The following is a 24,082-nucleotide window of genomic DNA, read 5'->3' as shown; positions in this document are numbered from 1 at the left end:
CCACACAAAACACAGTGACACACACATGCCAAACAGCATGATTGCAGCAGACACTAGCATAGTCATACCATGAGATGGCTGTGTGTCGGTAAAACATCATCTGCTGCACTGAATTTATGTGGCTAATCTGATTTAGGGTCGAGACACTTGGAGCTATGCCTCTAACGGTACTTGCCAGCCTGTCTTCCTCGGCTGCCTTCCAGCTCCTCACCTTCTTTGTGGGCTCTCAGAAATCCTTAAACCCCCACCAGCATGTTTCAGGCTAAGTCTGAGAAAGCTGTTGAGGGTATTATACACCTCAAGATGAAGCGAGCAGATGATGAAATGCTGTTCACCTACAGTCACTACAAACAAGTGGCTGTGGGCAACATAAACACAGAACAACTCAACTCTGGTCCATTAGACCTCAAAGGCAAGGCTAAGTGGAATCAGTAGAACCACTAAGGAAAATGCATAAAAGCTTCTGTTGACAAAGTAGAAGAGCTAAAGACTAAAATGAATATTTAGAGATTAGATTTGGTTGCCAGCCAGGCATTTAACCTATACTGATCCAATTTCTTGTTTTTATCAAATACTAGACATATGAAATAATGAAAACACCCTATGGCACACTCAGCTGGTTGGTGAGATCATCTGTTGATCAAAAATATGAAAATAATCAGTTGAGGTTTTTAGGACAGAGTTCTAACAGATTAAAGGCTGAAACAATTACTGACCTTCTCTAAGTCATTTTCCTCTAATATCTATTAAAAGTACAAGTCACCCTTTTCAAAAATCCAAATTTTATTCATTTTGCTAGCATTTATAATTGGTAAGTTTGTCTTGGCTTTTGGTCAGGCATTACAAATGTACACCCTTTTTTTGAGATAGGGTCTCTCTACATAGCCTTGGTTGTCCTGGAACTATTTAGACCAGGCTGGCCTTGAACTCACAGTGATACTCCTGCCTCTGCCTGGGATTAAAGGCGTGTGCCACCTTTATGTGTTTATGACTCAGCATAAACACTCATTTTTATATTTAAGTAATAACAGGATTTAAGAAGCTTTGGCTTGGCTATCTTAGAAAATACTTTTGCTTTAAATGAGATCTGTATGTTACTAAAGTTTAAAGACCATTAAATTATGTTATGTACGTAATGCCATATAATTTTCTAAATTCCTACTTTCCAAGGGGCATTGGGTAGTCTCCAACTTAGAACTATAAATAAAGTTTATAATAAACGTTTATAATAAACATCAATGTGTTTGCACAAAGCTTTGCTAACACTCTGGATTACCTCCTCAGGTATTACTGAGTTAGAGGGCATAAACACATTGTGAAGCTTTTTGATAGATGTTGGAATGTTATATAAGAATACTGGTCTCTAGCCGGGCGGTGGTGGCGCACGCCTTTAATCCCAGCACTCGGGAGGCAGAGGCAGGCGGATCTCTGTGAGTTCGAGGCCAGCCTGGGCTACCAAGTAAGTCCCAGGAAAGGCGCAAAGCTACACAGAGAAACCCTGTCTCGAAAAACCAAAAAAAAAAGAAGAATACTGGTCTCCTGCGCCATATGAGGTACTGAGAAATGTTTCGGTTTTAATTTTTGGATAGTGTGAGGCTAGAGAGATGACTCAGTGGTTAAGGGGGTGCACTGCTCTTCAAAAGACCTGAGTTCAGTTCTCAGTACCGACACCAGGTAGCTCAAAACACTATCGGTAACTCCAGCTCCAAGGGGATCCAAGATCTCTCCCACATTAGGCAGTCACAACTGCTTGTAATTCCAGCTCTAGGGTATCCCAGGCCTCTGGCCTCCATGGACACCTGCACTCATGTGCATATACCCCATACAGATATAAAACTACAAATCGTTAAATGATAGAAAATAAAGTATACCCAATGCTACTTTCATTTGTATTTCATTGATTCCTGGAAAAAAAAAACTAAATTATTTATGTTTGTGAGCTATTTCAATCTTTTGAAATGTTTATGTCACATACTCATTTCTCCCCTGTTAAGGTCTTGGTGTTTTTCATTAAATGAAAACTGTAGAAATTATAGGTATTATACCTGTATGCATCATATGTATTCCAATTTTCCCCTTGTCTTTTCCCTTTCTCCTTCCTTACCTTCTTAAGCTTTTCTATCTCATTTTCATCCTTTTTTACTGTCTGCTCCCACATGTGTACTTTATCCTGATCTTCCTTCAGCTGGTTCTTCTCAAAATCCAATTGGATGCCCAAGCGAGTCTTCTGATTCTCAAATTCCAAGCTGTAGAAAGAAAGAGGAACTAGACTTAGTGCTCAGGGCCTCTCAGATACTGCTGAGTCTCAGTCAGCATAGCTTCATCCACTCACATGTACAACAAACTGTGCCCAGAAACTGCAACTCTAAAGACAGAGGAATCTAAGCTAAATTCCATCTATCCCCTCTTTAGTCACCAGAGACTCCAGCACCTTCTCAATTTACTAGGAGACATAGAAAAGAAAAGAAAACAAAGGTTCATCTAAAACCAGTTATGAGCTTTATCAAGCTTCTATGTACTTCATGAAGATTATCTCTATTTCTCTACTCAACAACTCCCATTAACTAGGCATTAACACTCTTAATTTACACAGGAAACTTAGGCTAAGAGGTTTAAAAAAAAACAACTTTCCCCAAGGCCACAAAGGTAACAACAGCTAAGCAAATATCTCATGAGACTGGAATCCAAGTCTACCACCAGAACCCATGCTCTTTCCTATAATGTCGTCACTGTAGTATAATGGAGTGGACTTAGAGAGCTGATATGCCAATGCCTCCACCTGGACGTAGTGCAATCTCAGTTATAGTCTCTATATCGCAGATTCCTCATCTGTAGATTTTCTAATTGAGTTAATATGTATAAAGTAACCACTCAGTATATTTTAGCTATCATCATCAATGTGAGGAATATTGGCTATAATCAGCTCATTTTTACCCAAGGGTTTCAATTCTTTCTAGCATCCTAAGCTCTGCCCCAAGATTTTAGAAGCTCCCAAGGGGCAGAGCTTTGGTAGTATAAGAAGATTAAGAAAACACTGAATTCCTGCTATTTTGCTATTGCCCTTTCCCTTACCTCTTCAGAAACTCAAAGTACATTAACAGCATATAGATACTAGCAGCCAGGCAGGGCTAGCTTCCAGCTGCCCCACCAATCCTCAATGTAGTGTGATAGATGCTGCCAGATGTCATGCTAGCAGCTTAAACCTATTAGTCATTATAATTCAAATGGAATGTAATTAACTCTACAATTTGGAGGTATGCAATTTTGAGGCCAATCTCCTACGTATGACTCATAAAGCCCTTGGTGATCTGGCCCCTACTGACCTTTCTACCTCCCCTGCCTTCCTCCTGACCTGGTCTGTATGTGCCAGGCATTCAAAACTACTTAGTATTCAGAACAAGGCATGCTCTGTCACACCGCTAAGCATGTTGTTCTTCCTGGCTGGAACCCTTTTTGTCCCTGCTTAGCTGGCTAAATCCTACTCACTCCTTAGATCTCTAATTCACCACTCCTTGTTCTTTTAATGCCTTTCCTGATAGTTCATGGCAGGTTCTAAGTTTCTGTAACATATGGTTGGCTCTTTCCTTTTTGAATTTCAGATGAGTTGCACTAGTCAAATGTCACAGTTGATAATAGATTTGTCATTACTCTCTATGCAAAACCCTTTCCTTCTCTCCTTTACTCAACCTTTGATTTCTACTCCCATTATCTCCCCTTACTGTGAATACATATCTCAAAGTGACATACATCCTGAGCTAGGGAGACAGCTCAGTGCTTAAAAACACTTTGCTCTTCCAGAAGACCTGAGTTCGGTTCCCAGGCCCACAACCACCTGTAATGCCAATTCCAGGGAATTTGACACCACCTTCTGGCTTTGTGGGTGCTAACACACATATGGCATATTCTCAATCTCTCTCTCTCTCTCTCTCTCTCTCTCTCTCTCTCTCTCTCTCTCTCTCTCTCTCTCACACACACACACACACACACACACACACACACACAAAAGTCTTTTAAAAAATGCACATCCTTACAAAATGTTTTAAAATTTATACAAATGCACCACATTATCTATCCCATTCAGTTTTCCAATCCATAGCAGATTTCTAAGTTAGTTATCTGTGTTACTGCCTATAGATCTATTCTTGTTTGGACTGCTCCACAGTACTTCATAGTCTATGTTTATCACATTTAATTTCAACTTTCACCACAATGGCGGCCATTTGTATTGTCACCAATACAACTCAATAATACAGATTATGTGCAAATGAACAACCCTCAAATCTCTTTGGATCCTGTAACAAGATTCTCTGGGACATACACCCACAGAGCGACTAAATGTGTATGTGTACCTCCATATACTAAAGAAGACATCTTATTTTCAGCAAATACTACTATGTTATTTTAACTGGCATTTCTCTGATGCAGAAATCAAACAATTCCTACAGTTTGCAAAGATTCAAACTCTTCTTTCTTTGACCCATTTTTTTTTAAGTAGGTTTCTTGTCTTCTTGAAATTTTCCTCTTTATTTACCAACCATACTATCCTGAAATTCATCATCTACCTTTTCCTCAAGAACTCTGTAAGTTCACTGAGGGGAAAAAACAGCACCCAATTCAATTTTATATTCTTTGAACCTAGCTTGCAGTAGGAAAGCAATGAATATTACTGTAGAAACAGGTAGCACTAAGGGTTGAAGCCCAGGGCCTCATACATACTAAAGGCAAGTATTCTACCACTAAATAACACTTTCAGCACTTTGTTTTTTACTGTATTCACAGGCAGGGTTTTGTTAAGTTCAAGGCTGGCCTTGAACTTGGAATCCTGAGTACAGGATTACCGGCATATGCCACTAGATGTATGCCTCTAGATGAACTCTTAACTGAGACCCAGGGTCCAGGGTATGACCTCCTTCAATGGTGACTATATCATGTTCATCTGCCTCACCTCCATCTCCCTTACCTCCTCCGATATCTAGCACAAGAAAACCTAGTACAAAGTAGATATTCAAAAAGACTTTTAAAGTGAGACATTAATGGCACATGCCTATAATCCCAGCATTGGGGAGGTTGAGGCAGGATTATTGCTAAGTTCTAAGCCAGCCTGGGTTGCATAGTAAGTACCAGACCAACCAGGGTTCCAAGCAAGACTATCTGAAAAAAACAAAACCAAACAAAATTTACTGAATGAATGAATGAATGAATGAATGCACATATGCCACGAATGAACTAAAGTGAGGCGGCCTGTGCTGCAAGGGGAGACTGCATCTTAAAAATCAAAGTTAGAAACAGTATAATATACTAGACAATAAAATGAAGGACAGGCTTGTTTCTTTTCTGGTTATTCCTCCAGCCTAGAACCTCTTCTTTTCATTCCTAACTTCCAACACACAAGGATAATGGTAAAACATTAAAAATGGTAATGTTTATTGTTCTTTGTAGGTGCTACTTATTATGCTGAATAATTCACAACGATTATTTCATCTAATCCTCCCCACAATGCCCCAAGATAGGCACTATTGTCTCATTTTATAAAACTATTGTTCAAGGTAATGATTTTAATACAGGTAAAGCAGATTTAAAGCTGGCACTTTTACCCCCTCCAGTAAGTTGGTATGCTTCTAAGAACTGGTCACTGCCCGAGGACACATATGACTTTCAAGGCTGCAGGCATGCATCCCAATACCTTATAATACTACTTTCACTTACCGCTTCTTGGCAATCTCATTCTGACGCTTCACCTTTTCTTCCTCAAATTCTCGGATGTTGCGCACACCAATCTCCCGACAAAACTCTTCAAACACCTCATCTTCCACCTGAGGGAAAAGGCAGGGAGGGCAGAGGCATTATTGCTTCAAGTCCTACTTCCAAACCTAGTCTTGTTCTGATAAACATGCCCACCCTCTACCAACCTGGTTCATCTTCTCCTTCAAGTCTTTCATTTCCCTTTCTCGACTCTGGATGATTCTCTTGATATCATTAATGCGAGGTCCAAAGTTGGCCAGCTCACTCTCCAGCTTAGACTTTTCCTACAGACAAGAGGTTGAAAGACAAGAGACTAGAATCTGTGGAGGAAAAGAACTTCCTTGCCAGTACCAGCCCCATGGTCAGCAACCACTGAGAAAGCTTGACTTTGCACCAATATCCCTGTCAAATTATAAAACCTTTAATCCATAAAGCTAGGCACACAGTAAACATCATTAGTTGTAGGTTCACAATCCCTTATTGATAACCCCTGGGCCAAATATATTTTAGAAGTTGGACTGTTTTTCAGAAGAAGGTGAATCTAGGTTATTATGTAACACCTCTAGTTTGAGTAAACTGGGAAAATGTAGAATTACAAAAGAATACATTAATATACCCAATCCACAGACACTGAAATTCTTATAACTCACTGTTTTTGTTTATCTGTCTGTTTTTTACCCTGAGATGTGATCCCACTATATAGCTCAGAGTGGCCTTGAATTCTCTAATCTCCATATCAGCCTCCAATGTACTGGGACCATAGGCATATGCCACTACACTGGCCCTGTTGCTCACTCTCAATTGACTTTTAGAAATCCCAATATTGCCAGGCGGCAGTGGTGCACACCTTTAATCCCAGCACTCAGGAGGCAGAGGCAGACAGATCTCTGTGAGTTCGAGGCCAGCCTGGTCTATAGAGCGAGATCCGGGACAGGCACCAAAACTACACAGAGAAACCCTGTCTGGAAAAACAAAACAAAACAAAAAAAGAAGAAATTCTAATATTTATTGAATGAACTGCATTAATAACAGTATCTAACATTTACTGAGTGCCCACTGTTCTAAGAACTTCATAGATATTCATTCACACGTTCCATCTTTGTAATAATCATACAAAATAGACAGAATTTCCATTTGGTAGATGAAGATGAGAAAACTGACAAAGAGAAGGTAAGTAAGTTGCTTAACGGGATCAATACAGCTGACGAAGATCTGGACCCTCACCTCCCACCCCAGCCCAGTGTCTGACTCAGCTGTGCTATCCTGAACAGAACGGAAGCAAAGTGGTCATTCCCCCCACTCAGTGCAACCTGGGAAGGCCTTGGAGAACACCAGGGCTAATGGTCAGGCCCTACCTGGAGATTCAGGGCAAGATGCCTAGTCTTGGTCTGCTCTAGGTCACTCTGTGAGTACTTCAGCCTCATTTGTAGCCCATGGGCCTGGGACTGCACCTGCCGCAGTTCTGCCTCTTTCCGTTTGGCCTTCATCTGCTCCTAAAGAGGACAAGAGAAAAGGGCCATGTGGTAAGTGGCCAACCTGAGCTCAGGAACCCTACTCCTAAGAACCAGTTCCTTGTCGCTTACTTTCAGCTCCTCTGTCAAGCGTTCTTTTTTCTCTTTCAGCTTGTCTACTGCTTTCTCATCCCAGCGTCGTGCCTTTGCCTTGAGATCACTGGCTCCACCAGAGATAACTCCTGACTTCTGGAACAGGGTTCCATCCAGTGCCACTGTCTACAACAGTGAGAGAAGAGGTGGAAGAGATGGTGAAAACAGGCCCCTCCAGTACTGTGCCTGTCCAGCTCCAACCTGGGAAAAGGGGGCCATACCTTGTGGCGTTGGTGACCTCCAAAGGCAATGCGTCGGGCATCCTCCACATTGTCACAAACAAGGGCATTGCCACAAGCATACTGCAGAGCTTTTTTGATGTGAGGTGGTTCATAGCGAATCACATCAATCACTAGCTTGGCCCCCTTCAGCTCCCGGAGTTTCTCATCTGTAGGTTTGACCTGTGTGAAGAATCTTATGAAGCAACAGAATACACAAAGCCAAGGTGAGGGGCCCCGCAACACTGTCTTGCCTGCCGCCGCCACTCCCACCTCCCCTCCCCCCCACCCTGACACACACACACACACACACACACACACACACACACACACACACACGCCTTACCTCCAGGTAGTCAAGAGGCAAGAAGGTCTCAGGCTCTCCACGTTGCTCCTTGATATACTGAATACAATCCCGACCTGTCTTCTCTGAGTCCACAATAATAGCATCCATGTTCTTTCCTAAAACCTTGGTCACAGCAATCTGATACTTCTTTTGTGTAGGCTGGCAGAGGTCAATGAGGCGGCCATACTGAGTAAAGGAAGAAGGGAAAACTGAAGCGTAAGGCTTAGGAATCCCAATTACTAGTTCACAAAGAAGGGCAAGATAAAACTCCGTATAAGGAACAATGAATGCAACTATGCTGCTTATTTGTGAAGTCGGTCCTCTATTTTTGCACCTGTATAATACCACTAAAATGGGAATGGACTGAGGGGAGGCACTTGTTAGACTTGCACGCTACAAGCAATTTAGACCAGTACAGTGGTCAATTCTAATGTTCCTTCCAAAGACAGAAGTTTGGTTAAAGGAGGATTAAGGACTGAATAAACATGTTACATGATAGAAGACCCAATTAACACCTCAGAAGCAGCTCCAAGAAAGACATCCCATTGTCTCTAGGATCAATCCTATTGGAGGCTTACAGGGTAAAGCCACAGGTTTCCTAAGACTGTTTTTGGAATCAGACAAGACTGACCGAAAGGCCACAAGCCTTCACAGCCTCACCCTAGAAGACAATTTTGAGTACGATACACTAGTTAATTTTTCTGTTTTTGAAACATGGTCTCATTATTTAGCTGGAACTATTCTGGATCTCCTTATGTAGCCCAGGTTGGCTTCAAACTCATGATCCTCCTACCTCTGCCTCTCAACTGCTAATATTAAAGATAGGCACCATGGCACCCAGCTTTACACTGGTTACTTATTAACTGATAACTGAATGGAATTATAGTAATTTGCCAGTGTATCTTTTTAAAATTTTTTAAATGATTCCTTTTTTATTTTTTATGAACATTGGTGTTTTGCCTACATATATGTCTGTGTGAGGGTGTTGGATCCCCTAGACAGTTGTGAGCTGCCATGTGGGTGCTGGGAATTGAACCAAGGTCCTCTGGAAAAACAGCCAGTGCTCTTAATCTCTAAGTCATCTTTCCAGCTCCACCAGTTTATCTTTTGACTTATGGTTGTTTTGATGTAAAAGATTGGTGTTCAAAGATCAAGGGAGGACTATGATATTATGAACTACATTTAGCCGTAGACTGAGGTTCCTGACACAGTTCCAAAAACTAAAGTCATAGTGAGTTGACTGTGAGAGCTAGTCATTACAGAGACTGAGGCAGGATTAGAAGATCAGGCCTTCTAGTCCCCTGTCCCACACCTAAGAGGAAAAGATGACTAAAAGTTGAGTTAATCATCAGTAGCCAATGATTTAATTAGTTGTGCCTATGAACCCCCCTCCCCCCATAAAAACTCAAAAGTTCAGGACTAGAGAAATGAATCAGCTTGCTGCTCTTGCAGAGAATCTGAGCTCAGTTCTGAGTATTCATGTCAGGTGTCTCACAACCACCTGTAACTCCAGCTCCAAAGCATCTGATATCCTCTTTTAGCCTCCTCGGGTACCCTCACTCACAAGTATAAACCCACAAATGGAAACACAGATACACATACCCCAACCCAAACAATTAAAATAAACTTAAAAAGACAACAAAAACCTTGAAAGTTCTATGTTCATGCTGGGTGCTGTAGCAGAATATTATTTTAAGGTGTGATACTTTTTTTTTTTTGTTTTTTGTTTTTGAGACAGGGTTTCTCTGTGTAGCTTTGTGCCTTTCCTGGATCTCGCTCTGTAGACCAGGCTGGCCTCGAACTCACAAAGATCCACCTGCCCTCTGCCTCCGAGTGCTGGAATTAAAGGCATGCGCCACCACTGCCCGGCAGGGTGTGATACTTTTGTTTAACTCTGTGAAGCTGTGTTACTATGTCTGTGTAAAACACCTGATAGTCTAATAAAGAACTGGCCAATAACAAGGCAGGAGAAAGGATATGCCAAGCCAGCAGGCAGAGAGAATATATAGAGGGAAAAATCTGGCAGGAAGAAGAGCTAGCAGCCAGAGGAGGAGGACTCCAGGGGCCAGCCACCCAGCTACAGAGTAAGAATTTACAAAAATAAGAGAATGGGAAAAGCCCAGAGGCAAAAGATAGACAGGTTCATTTAAGAAAAGCTGGCTAGAAACTAAGCTAAGCTAAGGCTGGGCATTCATAAATAAGAGTGTTTGGGAGCTGGGTGGCGGGGGCCCCCCAAAAAGTGCCAAACAACAACCTACAACAGGGTGTGGTTATTCATGCCATTCATTAGTCCCTGGACTCAGAAGCAGAGGCAGGCAGATCTTTCTGAGTTCAAGGACAGCTTGGTTTACATGAGTTCCAGGCCAGCTGGTAGCATATATAGTGAGACCTTGCCTCAAAATTAATTAATTGATTGATTGATTGATTCAGGGAGCTTCTACATAACTCAAGAAAAGGCTCAGTACGTAGGGCACTTGCCAAGAAGACTGATGACCTGAGTTCAATTCCTGGAATACACACTGTGGAAGGAGAGAACTGACTTCCGCAAATTGTCCTCTGACTTCACACATGTGCTGTCAGACAGACAGACAGACAGACAGACACACACACACACACACACACACACACACACACACACACACACATACAGAGAGTAAATGTGTTTTCCTGAAAACCACGAGAAACTAGCAAATTAACCAATGGAGTAGGTCATGGAAACATAATTTTCAATCAGATGGTCAGAACCACAGGTCAGTCTAGGCTTACAACTGCAGTCTGCAGTAAAAGGCCATCTTATGGGACTAAGTCCTTAACCTATGGTATCTATCTGATGCTATCTCCAGATAGTGCCAGAACTGGATTATAGGACACACAGATAGAGTCTATTGGAGAACTTTGGGAGTGCGGGAATTCCTGAACACACACATCTGGTATCAGAATCGAAGTGCTTTATTTATTGGCTGTGTGAGAGTAGGAAGAATACTTAGGTTTTATCCTATCTCATAGAGCAGACCCCATACTATATAGGAAAACCCTACTCTGGCTCCAAAGTCACTGTGACAGCTTCAGGCAATCACATCTGAATGTATACTCATTTTTCAAAGACTTTCATCATTTCATAGACCATTACCTAACAAACACTGATAGATATCTTATATACATTATCTCAAATTCTTATAAGCACCCAATAAAGTAAATAACTTTTACTAGATCCCTTCCTCCACCCCTAAAATCAAGCATGGTTCCTTAAGAACCATGAGATTAAAAAGAGTAAGTACTTCCCTAGCATTACCTATAGGAATGATCAGTGTGTATTTATAGAACCAAACTAAGTTGCACTCAAGGACAGGATAATACAGAAGAATAACAATTCAGGGCACCTAGGAACTCAGAATTAGGCCAAGAGGTCAAAGATTTGATAAAGCCGGGGAGTTCCCTAACAGCCAATGGCCCAGTTAGCACATGCCAATGGAACCCCTATAGAAAATTACACAAAGCTACTTCTTTGAAGGACAATTCCTAGCCCATGTCTGCCCACCTCCAAAACCTTCGTTGTCCCTCCCACTCCCCAAAGAGGAATGGATGTAGCAAGACAAAGCCATCAGGAAGATGCAATTGTAATGAAAAGAGCCCATGATTGAGCTAGGGAGATGTCTCAGTGGGTAAAGCACTCGCCATGTGGAGTTAGGACCTAAGTGTGAACCCCAGAACCCACATAAAATAGGACATGGTAGCACACAGCGTCCATAATCCTAATGGTTCCTACGAGGATATGGGAAGTAGAAGCAGGAGAACCCCAGGAAGCTTGTAGGCTAGCTATCCTGGCATACACAGCAGAAAACCAACCATGATGGTCAGAGACGCCTCGGTTGTTAAGAGCACCACCCATGTACTGGCTCACAACCATCTGTAACTAGTTCCAGGGGACTGAAGACTGCTGAACATTGCGGGCACCAGACATGCATGTGGGGTACATACATACATACATGAAGACAAAACAATCATACACATAAATCTTAAAAAAAAAAAAAAAGGCAATAGTCAACACGAGACCCTGTCTCAAAAAAGCTGGATCCATTCTTGTGGCACATATACTCACAAATACACACACACACTAACTTTTTTATTTTTATTATTTGTAATTATGTGTATGTACATGCCCAAGCCCTCAAAGGCCAGAGGCGTGGGATCCTCTAGAGCTGTAGTTATAGGCAGCTGTGAGCCACCTGTTGTCAGGTCCTCTGAAAGGGCAGGGACTGCTCTTAATCATTGAGCCGCCTCCCCAGCTCCCAGGAAATCAAATTTTTAAATTGGAAAAAAAAGGATAAATTGAGCACGAACGGCAGTTCTCTCACAAGCTTTGCTTCTTTTCTTTTTTCAATTTATTTTTTATTTTATATGTATGTGTTTTGTCTACATGTATCTGTGTATGTGTAACTAGCATCCACGTAGGCCAGAAGAGGGTGTCAGATTCCCTGGGACTGAAGTCACAGAGACTGGGACTTACCACATGGTTGCTGGGAACTGAATTCAGGTCCTATGGAAAAGTAGACATGGTCTTAACTCTGAACCACCTCTCCAGTCCAAGCTGTCTGGGTAGGACATTTTAGCTGAGTTTCCATTTTCCCGGATAAAAGTAAGACTAGCTATTCTGTCTTCATAGTGTTCTTCAGCAGTCTCCTTTCCACTGGCACTCCCTCCAGGGAGGAGGAGCCTTATGAGACTCGGGAGGTAGACACTTCAGGTTCAGGTCTGGGAAAGTGGAAACTTCTAAGTTTCTAGAAGACCTTTCTCAGCTTTATACAAGTAAACACCTGCTGGAGGAGGAGTCTCTGACAGACAGGCAGAAGTAAGAGATTCTTAACTGTTGAGCTGTCTGAAAGCTGTGCCAATAGCTCCAGGGTTGTTACTTTTGTGAGGTGTCACCCCCATTGGAGTGTGCTTTTGGTGATACGTTCTGTAGTGGGTTCCCTTGCTGAGGTGAGTAGATCTATGTATCATGTCTCCCCATAGAAAGTCTATCACATAACACAGGGTGACTGACAAGGTTGATGGTGAGTCTCAATACATGCTTAGAAAGAGTCCTTCCAGTCTTACCACAGAACCAGGGTAGAGACGCTTGATGCTCTCCATTATCTCTGCTTTTCGCTGCTGGCGACTGCTCTCCTGACGGTCAATGCGAGCATCCCCCAATTGCTCCATCACCTGGTTCAGCTCCTTATTGATCTCATCAATACGACGCTTGGCCATCTCCACTTCCTCTGTCAATTCTCCCTCCAGCTTCTTCTGCTCCTCTAGGGACTGTCTGTCAAGTAAGAGAATACAAGAGTTAGCCTGTGTGGTGAGATAATCTGGGACTGAAGGACTCTGGTAGACCTGCCTGAAGAGGAACAGGATAAACGTAAAAGAGATGTGGAAGGAGAAGAGAGGATTGCAGAACCACATACTTGCTAGTGGTAATATACTCCTCTAGCTTCTCGATCCGTTTCTGATTCTCTTCAATCTCCCGAAGCTTTTGCTTGATCTTGGCCTGGGCAATAAATACATTCCATTACTAGAGGGTGAGCCCATGTGCTATTGGCTTACACGCCTATTGACCCTACTCATCCACAATTCCAACAGTCCAACACAATCTGTCACTAATGCAGGAGGCCTACCAAAACGCAGAGGGGTTAAGGACATTACAAGAAAACCCACAGAATCAATTAACCTGGGCTGACAGGAGCTCACAGAGTCTGAACCAATAACCAGGGAGCCTGTACGGAACTGATCTAGGCCCTCTGCACATATGTTATGGTTGTGTAGCTTGGCATTCATGTGAGACTCCTAATAGTGGGTGGAGGGGCTATCTCTAACTCTTTGACTGGCTTTTGGGCCCCTATTCCTCATCCTGGACTGCCTTGCTCAGCCTTAATACATGGAGAGGTGCGTAGTCTTACTGCAACTTGATATGTCGTGTTTTATTGATATCCATGGGAGGCCTGCCCTTTTCTGAACAGAAACAGAGGAGGAGTGGATTGGGAGGGAGGGCAGTGGGGAGGTAGGGGGTGAATGGGAGGAGAGGAGGGAGGAACTGTGGTCAGGATGTAAAATAAATAAATTCATAAATTAAAAACAAAAGGCAGAAACACATGCAAAGTCCAGTCTACTGATGGATGGGGCTTCCAAAAAAATCTCTCAAAGGTATTGCACCCAGCCCAGGTTTCCTCAGCAATCTAAGGCTCAAACCCAAGCAAAGTAAAGCTTCATAGACCTCTCTGACCTTGCTGTCTCAGCTATAAGATGTAGGTAATTTCCACTTCATAAAACACATAGTAAGTACTTAATACAGGGTATGCATTAATGTGAATGAATGCCTACAGTGTTCTCTGAATTATTTAAACTAAGTGTTTAGCTGAATGCTTGGACCACTATAGGCTCTTGCGATAACATAAGAACTTTCTATCATTATTAGTAATACTAGAGTGGCAGTAAGTGAAGTATATTTGGTAATAGTGTGAGCTTTAGAGCCAGCCTGCCCAGGTTCATATCCTGAGCCTACAGCTAAGCAATTATGGGATTACTATTATTATTAAGCAGATTACTTCACCACTGTGATATAGTTTCCTCATTTGGAAAGTGAGGATAATAGTAACTATCCCCTAAAGACATCGCAAGTGTAGAACTTAAATAAGTGAGTATGTGTAAAGCATAGTGTTTAACACACAGTAGCTGCCTGTCAGATATAAACTTCTGTTGTTATTAAAACTATCATTATTTCCTTATTTAGGGATTATCACCCCTGATCTTTTTGCTTGCTGTTGATGCTGGGAACTGAATTCAGGGTAAATATGCTAAGCACACACTGCTGCTGAGTTCCACCCCAACGCCTCATCCTTTAATTTTGCCTACCTCTGTCTCTACTTTCTTCCGCTCTTCCAGATCTAGACGGTCCTGGTCAGCTTTCTGGTCTCTATTAAACTTCTCCAGCTCCTGCGCCAAAGTGGCTGCTCTCTTGCTAGCTTCTTCTTTCAGTCGGTGGTATTTCTTGACCTGTGTTAAGAACAGCAAAAGAGGACAGGTTACTAAGTCAGCATATGTTAAGTCACTAATCTTTTTACCAGAAACCCTTTCAAGACTTACCTGATTCTCCTCCAGGGTCAAGTCTCTGCCCTGACTCTGACTCTCTTCCTCCATCCGTTCTTCGAACTCCTGTCGGGCCTTCTCCACTGACAACATCTCCTTCTCCAGCTCATCCATGTCACCTTTACGTTTCTTGTAATGCTTCTGAGCATTTTGCAGAGACTTCTTGGCTGCTTCAAGCTTCTTGATTTTGTGGGAGGTATTCTCTTTGGCTTTGATGTACTGAGGCCGCTTCTGATTCAACTCTGAGTCCTTTTCCCTTTTGCCAGAGGGAAAAGAGACAATCAGTTAGTTAGTCCTGCAGAAGGTAAGTTCCCAGGCTTTTTATCCCAAAAGAGGGAACTATGTATTCCCAGCCAATCTCATGGAAACACCTTAAAGAACAAGAGCCTAATGCCTTAGAGATCCTCAAAAACAAACAAAACAACAACAACAACAACAACAAAACAAAAATCAGGAGGGTGCAGTTTGAGTACTTCTTGGAACCTACCATCATCCTGGCATTGTAGCCACCCCAAAAGACAAAAATACCGCCCCTGCTTCAACCCTTGCAAATCTTTGGAGTTCTTCATGGCAATAGATTTCACTGTCCCGTAAGGTTGAAGCCAACGCTAAGACAGGTCTCTCATTAAAACCCCCCACAAATACCATTTACTGAATTGCCTTCATCTGATCTAATCACTTCACATCTCTGTCCTTTAAGCTTCTATTCTAGATACAGTGTTTCTCTTCTAGGATGGCCCTGTTGGTCATCTAATAGCTGTACTTCCTGCTGCTTCCTCTTACCTGCTAACTTGTTAACCCAGAGCCTGGTTCTTTTATTCTTTTTTAATTATTTGTATCACACACACAAGCAAGCATGCATGCACACACATTAGTGTATATGTGGGCACATGTGTGCTACAACATGCCCACATGCAGAGATGAGAGGACAACTTGTGGGACACAGTTCTCTCCTCCACCATACGGATCCCGGTGATTTAACTCAGGTTACTAGACTTGGCCTCAAGCACCTTTACCCAATGAGCTGTATCAAGGCTGATCTACCTTACTGCCCTAAGCCTGAGTTCTTAATCTTCTATTGTATTCATTGAAAGTCAAGAAATGTGCCTGGTCAAGGGGAAGAAAAACAAATTAGTACACACAGTAGACTCTGAGCTCAGAGGAACCTAAGAGAATAGCACAGCTGTTTAGTTTCCTACAAGCTACAGGCCTGGGCGTGCCTCTTACTTGATCTCCTTCTCAATCTGCTGCTGTTCCCGCATCATTTTGCCCAGCTCTTTCTTCTTCTCCTTCAGCTCATCCTCTACCTTGTCCATCCGCTTCTTGTCCTTCTCAATCTCCTTGTTCTTAGCAGCCAGTTCCTTGTTGAGCTTCTCAATCTCCACTTCATTATGGTAAAGCTTAAAGAGCTGCAACTGTACCTGTGCTCGTACCACCTCATCCTTCAGGCGCTGGTAGCGGTCCGCCTAGCAAACAGGGGTGGGGATGGGGCGTATCAGTAAGGCACTGCCTGCCTTTGGCTTGGTCCTTTAGATCTCAGAGGCAGTCAGCCACCAACCTCTTCTTTTTCTTGTTTGGCCTCCTTGCGTTCAGCTGCGATGTTTTTCTTGCGGTGGTAATTAAACTGCGTGTCCTCTTCAGCCTTCACCATTTCTTTCTTTCGCTTGTCATACTCTTGTGCTAGTTCCCCAGAGCGACTAATTTCTTCAAATAGAGCTGTCCTCTCCTTGGGGTTCTTCATGGCAATAGACTCCACTGCGCCCTGATAAGGTCAAAACACTACCCCATTTAAACCTCCGCTAGCTCAACTCACCCTGCCCGCTTCAAAAGTTTGTCAACCCTCCTCTCCCTAACTATTGCCACATTTCAAGGCTTTTGAGGGTGGAGGCAAAGTAAGTACTGAGCATTAGAGGTGAGTATGTACTCCACCACTGACCTTTATTCCCTGCCCTTTGTTTACTTTTCTTACTGTAAAACAGGGTCTCACTAAGTTGTCTAGGCTGGCTTTGAACTTCCTCTGTAGCCCAGGTAAATCTTGAACTTAAAATCTTCTTGCTTTAGGTGGGAGTATGGGCCTGCACCACCAGGTCAGCCATACTGGGCTTTAATGGCATATTCTCTGCCTCTGAACACAAAGAGACAAACACAAAGGTAACATAGTGGTATTTTATGTGCAATGACTAAAGCAGCCTAGAAAACTCAAGCTTGAGAGGCAAAAAACTTCAGAAGGGAATTCTATTTGGGAAGGAAGGCCTTACACAGATGACATCTAGGCTGACTTTGGAATATATAGGAAAACTAACCAAGAAAAGAGGAGATAGGCTGGAGAAAAGCGAGCAGGCTGGAGATAGCATGAGAGACACTGGGTTTAATCCTGCACACACATACACACACACACACACACACACACACACACACACACGCTAAAGAAAAGGTTATTCCACAATTCGACATACAGGAAAATGAACACACAAAGACCCGCATACCAAAACAGAAAATGAATCTGAGAACAAGTGGTTTAATTAGGCTAGAGTACAAAACTGAGGAAAAGACTATTGGAAGACAAGGCTACTAAGGTAGGAAAGAAAGAATCAAATGATAGTGCTTTCTGAACAACAGGCTTGGAAGTTTGTTTTCTCATCCTAACTCAACTGTTCCCAAAGTAGCTAGCTTCACAATAACCTCGAGCTTGGTATAACATAGACTGTGCCCTACCACAGAGTCTCTTCAGCTCTTCTATCTGGAATGGAGCCTAAGAATGTGCATTTGTAACATATCCCCAAGTGGTGCTGATACCGCTGGTCTAGGAACTACAATTTAAGAATAACCATCCTAAGACAAGAAGGAATCACTGAACTGCTTTACAGAAAGACAGAGCAAAAAGACTTGTGTCCCTATTAGACTAACCCAGCTGAGGGGGAAACTGAAAGAGGCCAGAATGGAATTAAAAAGTCTACTAAAGAATGTGCTACATTAGTCTAGGGGAGACACATGAACTTGGAGCAGGCCTAGTTGGGACAGGAAAGGCCAACAAACAGCAAATAGCCAATAATGATTTAAAAATACCCAAAGGGGGCTGAATAGGTGGCTCAACAATTAACAGCACTAGTGGCTCTTCCTTCTAGAGGATCCAGGTTCAGTTCCCAGCACCTACATGGCAGCTCACAACTATCTATAACTCTAGTTCCAGGGGATCCAACACACTCTCTGGTTTCTGTGGACAGTGCAAACACTGTGCACATACATACATGCAAGCAAAACACTCATACACATAAAATGAAAATATTTTTTAAATGCCCACAGTGTGGGTATGGTGGCACATGCCTTTAATCTCTGGACTTAGGAGGCCAGCCAGGGCAACACAGTGAGATCCTGTCTTTAAAAAAAAAAAAGAAAGAAAGAAAAGCCCACAGAGGAGAACCAACTACTATCACTACTGTCACATTATTAAAGTAACATAGTTTCCAGCTGCCTTCTAAATACTCCTCCATATGCCCACAGATAAGTGTAAGTTTTACATCTCAAAGAAGCTTCTTTTTGTTTTCCAACAATTAGAGAGATCCACAACTGGTCAAAATGCAGAAAGTAAGTGACCACAGGGTGCCCAGGCTCAAATGTATCATCTGTAACACAGCCCCCCCACAGCGGTTCAGCGAACATCTCAGGAGACAGGGCAGAAAGATTATAGGAGCCTCAGGGCCAGGATGACTACTGCATGATAGTTTCTTCCTGACACGACAAAGATGGTGTTCCCAAGAACTCTTAACAATATGGCTGTCAGCCCAAGACCTGTGAAGACTATATCAATGGACACAACAATATGGATGGGGAAATTTCAAACCCTGATAGTTGCTAAGAGGGCGCACCATTTACCCCATTGCCCAACCATCCCCACAGGAGCAAGACCTCAGCCCTAAAAACATACAAATAACGGCAAATACTAACCGGACTCAGTAGAGGTGTGTGTGTAAATAAATAAAACAAATATAGGGGCTGGGAAAATGGCTCACTGGTTAAGAGTACTTGCTACTCTTGCAGAGGACTCTGGTTTAGTTCCCACCACCTACATGGTGGCTTACAGCCATCTGTAACTGCACTTCCAGAGGGTCTGATGCTGCCTTCTGGCCTGTGGGCACCAGGCATACTACACGTGGTGCACATATATACATACAAGCAAAATACCCATACATATAAAATAAAAATCTTTAAAAAAAAAAACCTCATCTATATACATAGAAGAGGTCACAAATTCCAGAGGAGGTGGTTAAATAAAAGAGTTGGAAGGGAGAAAGGGAATGTGGAAATGATGCAAATACAGCATATAAAATCTTCAAATAAAATTTTTTAAGGACAAAAAAATAAAAGTAATTTACTAAGCATGGTGGTACATGCCTTTAATCTTATTACTCAGAAAGCAAAGGCAGGCAGATCTTTTTGAGTTCAAGGCCTGCTTAGTCTACACAGTGAGTTCCAGAGAAGCCAGGATTACACATTGAGACCCTGTCTTAAAAAAAAAAAAAAAGCCAACCTGGAAGACAAGGAAGTTCCGAGCTTTGATGAGAATGCCCAACTTCTCTAACTCTTCACTGTATTCATGTAGCTGGACAACTTTGTTGTTGATCTTGTACTCAGAAGAGCCCCCTACAAGACAACGAATGAGTTAGCAAGGGTCAGGTAGTCTGTCTTCCTATCCTAGGAACAAGTCTATCTGCTTCCTTGGACTCCAAGAGTCTTCTGATCAGCCTTACCCACCTACAATGACACGGGCAAAAGTGCGGTCCTCAGCACCCTCCTCAGAGTAGACCATGCTCACAAAGGCTCGGTTAGCAGCTGGCTTGCCCACAGGAGCTCCATGTATCAGGTCCCGCAGAGTCTTTACCCGCAAGTTGCTGGTTTTCTCACCAAGCACAAAGCTGATGGCATCCATGAGATTTGACTTACCTAAGAGAGAAGAGGACAGAGCACAAGAGGGAACATAGGGAAGATGGGACAAGGAAAAGAAATAAAGGACATTTGAGAATAGCAAGTATTCTTTTCTATTTTATTTTTTAATGTCAGACTAATGAAAAACAGAAAATAAACTGTTGTCAGAAAACTGGATCAACGACTTAGGAAAAATAGTTCCTTTGCAGTTATTACTTACAGTAGCTAATATGCCCAGATGGCGAGGACCCCTCAAAGACCATGATGGAGACACCAAATCCATATGTAAAAGCAAATAGCCTTTATTCAAGCTGGAGCTTGGACTCCAACACAGTAAGACCTTGTCTCAAGCCATATCATCAACAAATCAAAACAACCCCTCAAAGACTAGAAAGACTAAAAGGAAAACAGGGTAGTAGCATGCTTCTAACCCTAACCCAGCACTCAGGGGACTAAAGCAGAAAAATTAAGGGTTAAGAGTTCAAGGCTGGATCCTGTCTGTGGTGGCACCCGCCTTTAATCCCAGCACTCAGGAGGCAGAGGCAAGCAGATCCCTGAGTTCATGGCCAGCCTGGTCTACAAAGCAAGTTCCAGGACAGCCAGGGCTACAACAGAGAACCTTGTCTTGAAAAACCCTTAGCTTTATGAGTTAAAACAAAACAAGACTGTGGGATGTTCCACAATACAAATGGCCTGTTCTTTTAGAAAACTCACTATCTGTACCAGGAGTATAACTAAGAGGTAGGGCTTTGCTAGCACACACAAGGCCCTGGGTTCCATCCCCATTACTAAATAAAGGCAATGTCTAAAATGAAAGGGGTTAAGAGAACCATCCTGGAATACAGGCCATTACTGAGATATATGCAAATAGAACATGGATGTTACTATACGTTAATCTTTCGTTTTATTTTATTTTAGGAAAAAAATATCTACATAGTCCAGGTTGGCTTCATAATCACAAGCTTCTTGCCTCAGCTTCCCACATGCTAAGATTACAAGTGTGTGACACCCCACCCCACTTGAAAGCATGAACTAAGATTAGACTCTGGTTTCAAAAAAAAAGAAACATGGACATTTTGGGAAGCAATTAGAGAAGCTTGAATATATATTAGATAAACTGAGCAACTATAGAAGCTTGAAGCATAAAGAAAAACTAAATAAATGACACAAAAAATTTCTTTTGTTGTAATAATGAAATAGTAGTAAGACAGGATTATGATTTTTATATGAATGCTGAAGCACTTAAAGGTGAAATGTTATTAAGTCTTCAATTTATTTTCAAATTTAATTTCAAATGTTTGAGAGGGAGAGAGAAGAGAAAGACAGAGAGAAGGAAAGAGAGAGAGGAGAGAGACTGACTCTTGCTAGCACATATATGTTTGCCAATGTTCATAATACAAAACCTGGAAAGAAGCAAAGGAATAAGAAAACCTATGAAGCCAGGCGGTGGTGGGGCACACCTTTAGTCCTACCACTTGGAAGACAGAGGCAGGTGGATCTCTGTGAGTTTGAGGCCAGCCTGGTCTACAAAGTGAGTCCCAGGACAGCCAGAGCTGTTATACAGAGAAACCCTGTCTCAAAAAAAAAGAAAAAAGAAAAGAAAAAGAAAAAGAAAGCCCATGAACAGGCTGGTGAGATGGCTCGGCAGATTAAGGCACTGGTCTAATAACCAATAACTAATACCAAGCCTGGTAACCTGATTTTGATCCCCAGGATGCATATAGAGGAAAGAGAGAACTGACTCCTGCAAAGTTGTCCTCTGACCTTCACACATGCACCAAGCTTACCACACAAGCATAAGGACTTGAGTTTGGGCTCTTAGCATCCACTTAAAAAGCTAGGTGTGGTGGTGTATTGTAAGACAAATCACTAAATGGTCTTACAAAAAAACAATTGGACCCAGATAAATGAGGTGAAAACTGAGAGATCAGAGGAATAGGACAAGCCACAGCCAACCTCACCTTACCAACTCCTCAGCCTCCAGAAAGAGCTACTTCCTATATACCCATGCCTATATGCCTTTCTATGTCCTGCCATCTTACTTCCTCTCTCTGCCCAGCCACATCACTTCCTGTCTGTCTGTACAGACCTCCAGACCTACTGCTGGGATTAAAGGCATGTGCCACCATGTCTGGCTCTGTTCCCAGTGTGGCCTTGAACTCACAGCCTCCCGAATGCTAGGATTAAGGGCATGTGCTACCACTGCCAGACTTCTACGTTTAATATAGTGGATGGCTTTGTCCTCTGATCTTCAGATAAGCTTTATTGGGGTGTACAAATAAAATATCACCACAGTGTATTCCCATAATCTAACATTGAGAAAGTGGAGACAGGAGGATACTTTGGGCTTGCTGTCCAGGTAATACAGCACAGTTGGTAAAGATCAGGCCAATGTGAGCTCCTGTCTCAAAAAATAAGCTGGAGCTGCCAGATGGTGGTGGCGCTCACCTTTAATCCCAGCACTCAGGAGGCAGAGACAAGTGTCTACAGAGTTGAGTTCCAAGACAGCCAGGACTGTTAAACAGATAAACCTTGTTTTGAAATAAAGGAATAAATAAGGTGGAGTTGTCAAAAAAAAAAAAGACACTAATATCAACCTCTGATACAAACACACACACAATAAATGTCATTTTAAAAATCCCAGCACTTGGGAGGCAGAGCCAGGGGGATCTCTGTGAGTTTGAGGCCAGCCTGGTCTACAGAGCGAGATCCAGGACAGGCACCAAAACTACACAGAGAAACCCTGTCTCGAAAAACCAAAAAAAAAAAAAAATTCCTAAAATCATTAAAGAGTGGAAACTTGGTATGCTTCTGGGTCTGCTCAGATATGTACCACTAAATCACATACTTGGAAAACTCTTGTACGTTTTGAAATCATTCAGTCCAGTCTCTTGATCAAACAAGGGAGAAAGAGAAAACCTTAACAAAACAAACTTGAGTAGCGAAACCAGTACCAAGCTTTTGATTTTTGATACAGGGTTCTGCTCTGCAACCCTGGTCTTCACTATGCAGCCCAGGTTGACCTGGAACTCACAGCAATCTTCTTACCTTAACCACACAAGTACTGAGATTATGGGTGTGTGCCATCATACCTAGCAAGTACCAGGTTCTCAAACTTTTAAAATTTATGTTACCAAAATTATATCATTAGTATACTATTTTTAACACACTCAGCTTCTTTCAAATATCCAATTTGTGTGTATGTGCATGCATGGGGAAATCAGAGGTTGATGGTGGGTGTCTTTTTTTTTTTTAAATAACTGTTCACCTTATTTTTTTTTTTTTTGAAACAGGATCTCTCTTGGACTGGAAGCTCACCAACCGAGCTCTATTAGCTGGCCAGCAATCCTCCAGTCTCCACCCCCCCAGTGTTAGGTTATTGGGTATATAGCACCACACCCAGCTTTCTAAGTGGGTGCTGAGAATCCAAACTCCATCTTGACGCTTGTGTGGCAAGCACTTTACAGACTGAGCCATCTCCCAGCCTTATCTTTTGTCTGACAGCATCCTGGACTCTTTTTTAGTGCTTGTTAAAATACCAATGCATAATCAGCTATTTTCTTAAAAATACTACAACACATGATTCATACAACTCTGTGATTCATGCTCACATTAATTACCCAATTTAGCTTATCCGAAAGTCTTAGGAAATAAAGCATTTTCTCTACTTTAAAGAGGAAGAAACCTAGTCATTCCTCAAGTTAAATGTGTCAGTGAGTTCTTTACTTCAACTGACAAGGTGATAAAACAATCTCCCTACATCATCCAGCTTCTAGATCCTTGCTCATCGTCCTTCATTCTGTTACTTGTTTGTTAAAGACCTTAAAAAATGAACCTTGTAAGGCTGGGGATATGACACAGCTGAGTGTGTGCTTACCTACCATGTACAAGGCCTTCAGTTCAAACCCGAACACTGTATTAAACCAGGTGGAAGTGCATACCTGTAATTCCAGCACTCTGGAGATGGAGGAAGGAAGACCAGAAGGTCATGCTTGAACTAAACAGAGTTTGAGATCAGTTTGGAATACGAGATCCTATCTCAACAAATGAACAACAACAAAACCAAGATCAACTTGGTGTTCAATAAATGACAGATCTGCCAGACAGTGGTAGCACACGCCTTT

At 42.3% G+C, this 24,082-nt stretch overlaps 1 protein-coding gene across 1 annotated transcript in view; it reads right to left on the bottom strand.

Moving 5' to 3' along the window:
* Smc1a (structural maintenance of chromosomes 1A) overlaps positions 1-24,082 on the bottom strand; it is a 47,137-nt gene that overhangs the window by 19,487 nt on the left and 3,568 nt on the right. The window contains exons 2-16 of the mRNA XM_059249922.1: positions 19,788-19,976; positions 19,564-19,676; positions 16,594-16,797; positions 16,263-16,501; positions 15,033-15,291; positions 14,802-14,942; positions 13,358-13,440; positions 13,008-13,215; positions 7,911-8,096; positions 7,568-7,747; positions 7,326-7,472; positions 7,098-7,235; positions 5,910-6,026; positions 5,707-5,813; positions 2,105-2,246 (exon numbers count right to left, since the gene is read on the bottom strand). Coding sequence (XP_059105905.1) covers positions 2,105-2,246; positions 5,707-5,813; positions 5,910-6,026; positions 7,098-7,235; positions 7,326-7,472; positions 7,568-7,747; positions 7,911-8,096; positions 13,008-13,215; positions 13,358-13,440; positions 14,802-14,942; positions 15,033-15,291; positions 16,263-16,501; positions 16,594-16,797; positions 19,564-19,676; positions 19,788-19,976 — 2,453 coding nt within the window. The remainder of the gene's footprint in view (positions 1-2,104; positions 2,247-5,706; positions 5,814-5,909; positions 6,027-7,097; positions 7,236-7,325; positions 7,473-7,567; positions 7,748-7,910; positions 8,097-13,007; positions 13,216-13,357; positions 13,441-14,801; positions 14,943-15,032; positions 15,292-16,262; positions 16,502-16,593; positions 16,798-19,563; positions 19,677-19,787; positions 19,977-24,082) is intronic.

The sequence above is a fragment of the Peromyscus eremicus genome, chromosome X (assembly GCF_949786415.1).
Source record: "Peromyscus eremicus chromosome X, PerEre_H2_v1, whole genome shotgun sequence".
Taxonomy (NCBI): domain Eukaryota; kingdom Metazoa; phylum Chordata; class Mammalia; order Rodentia; family Cricetidae; genus Peromyscus; species Peromyscus eremicus.
Note: the sequence above shows the minus strand (reverse complement) of the source record. Positions and strands in the feature narration are given on the sequence as shown.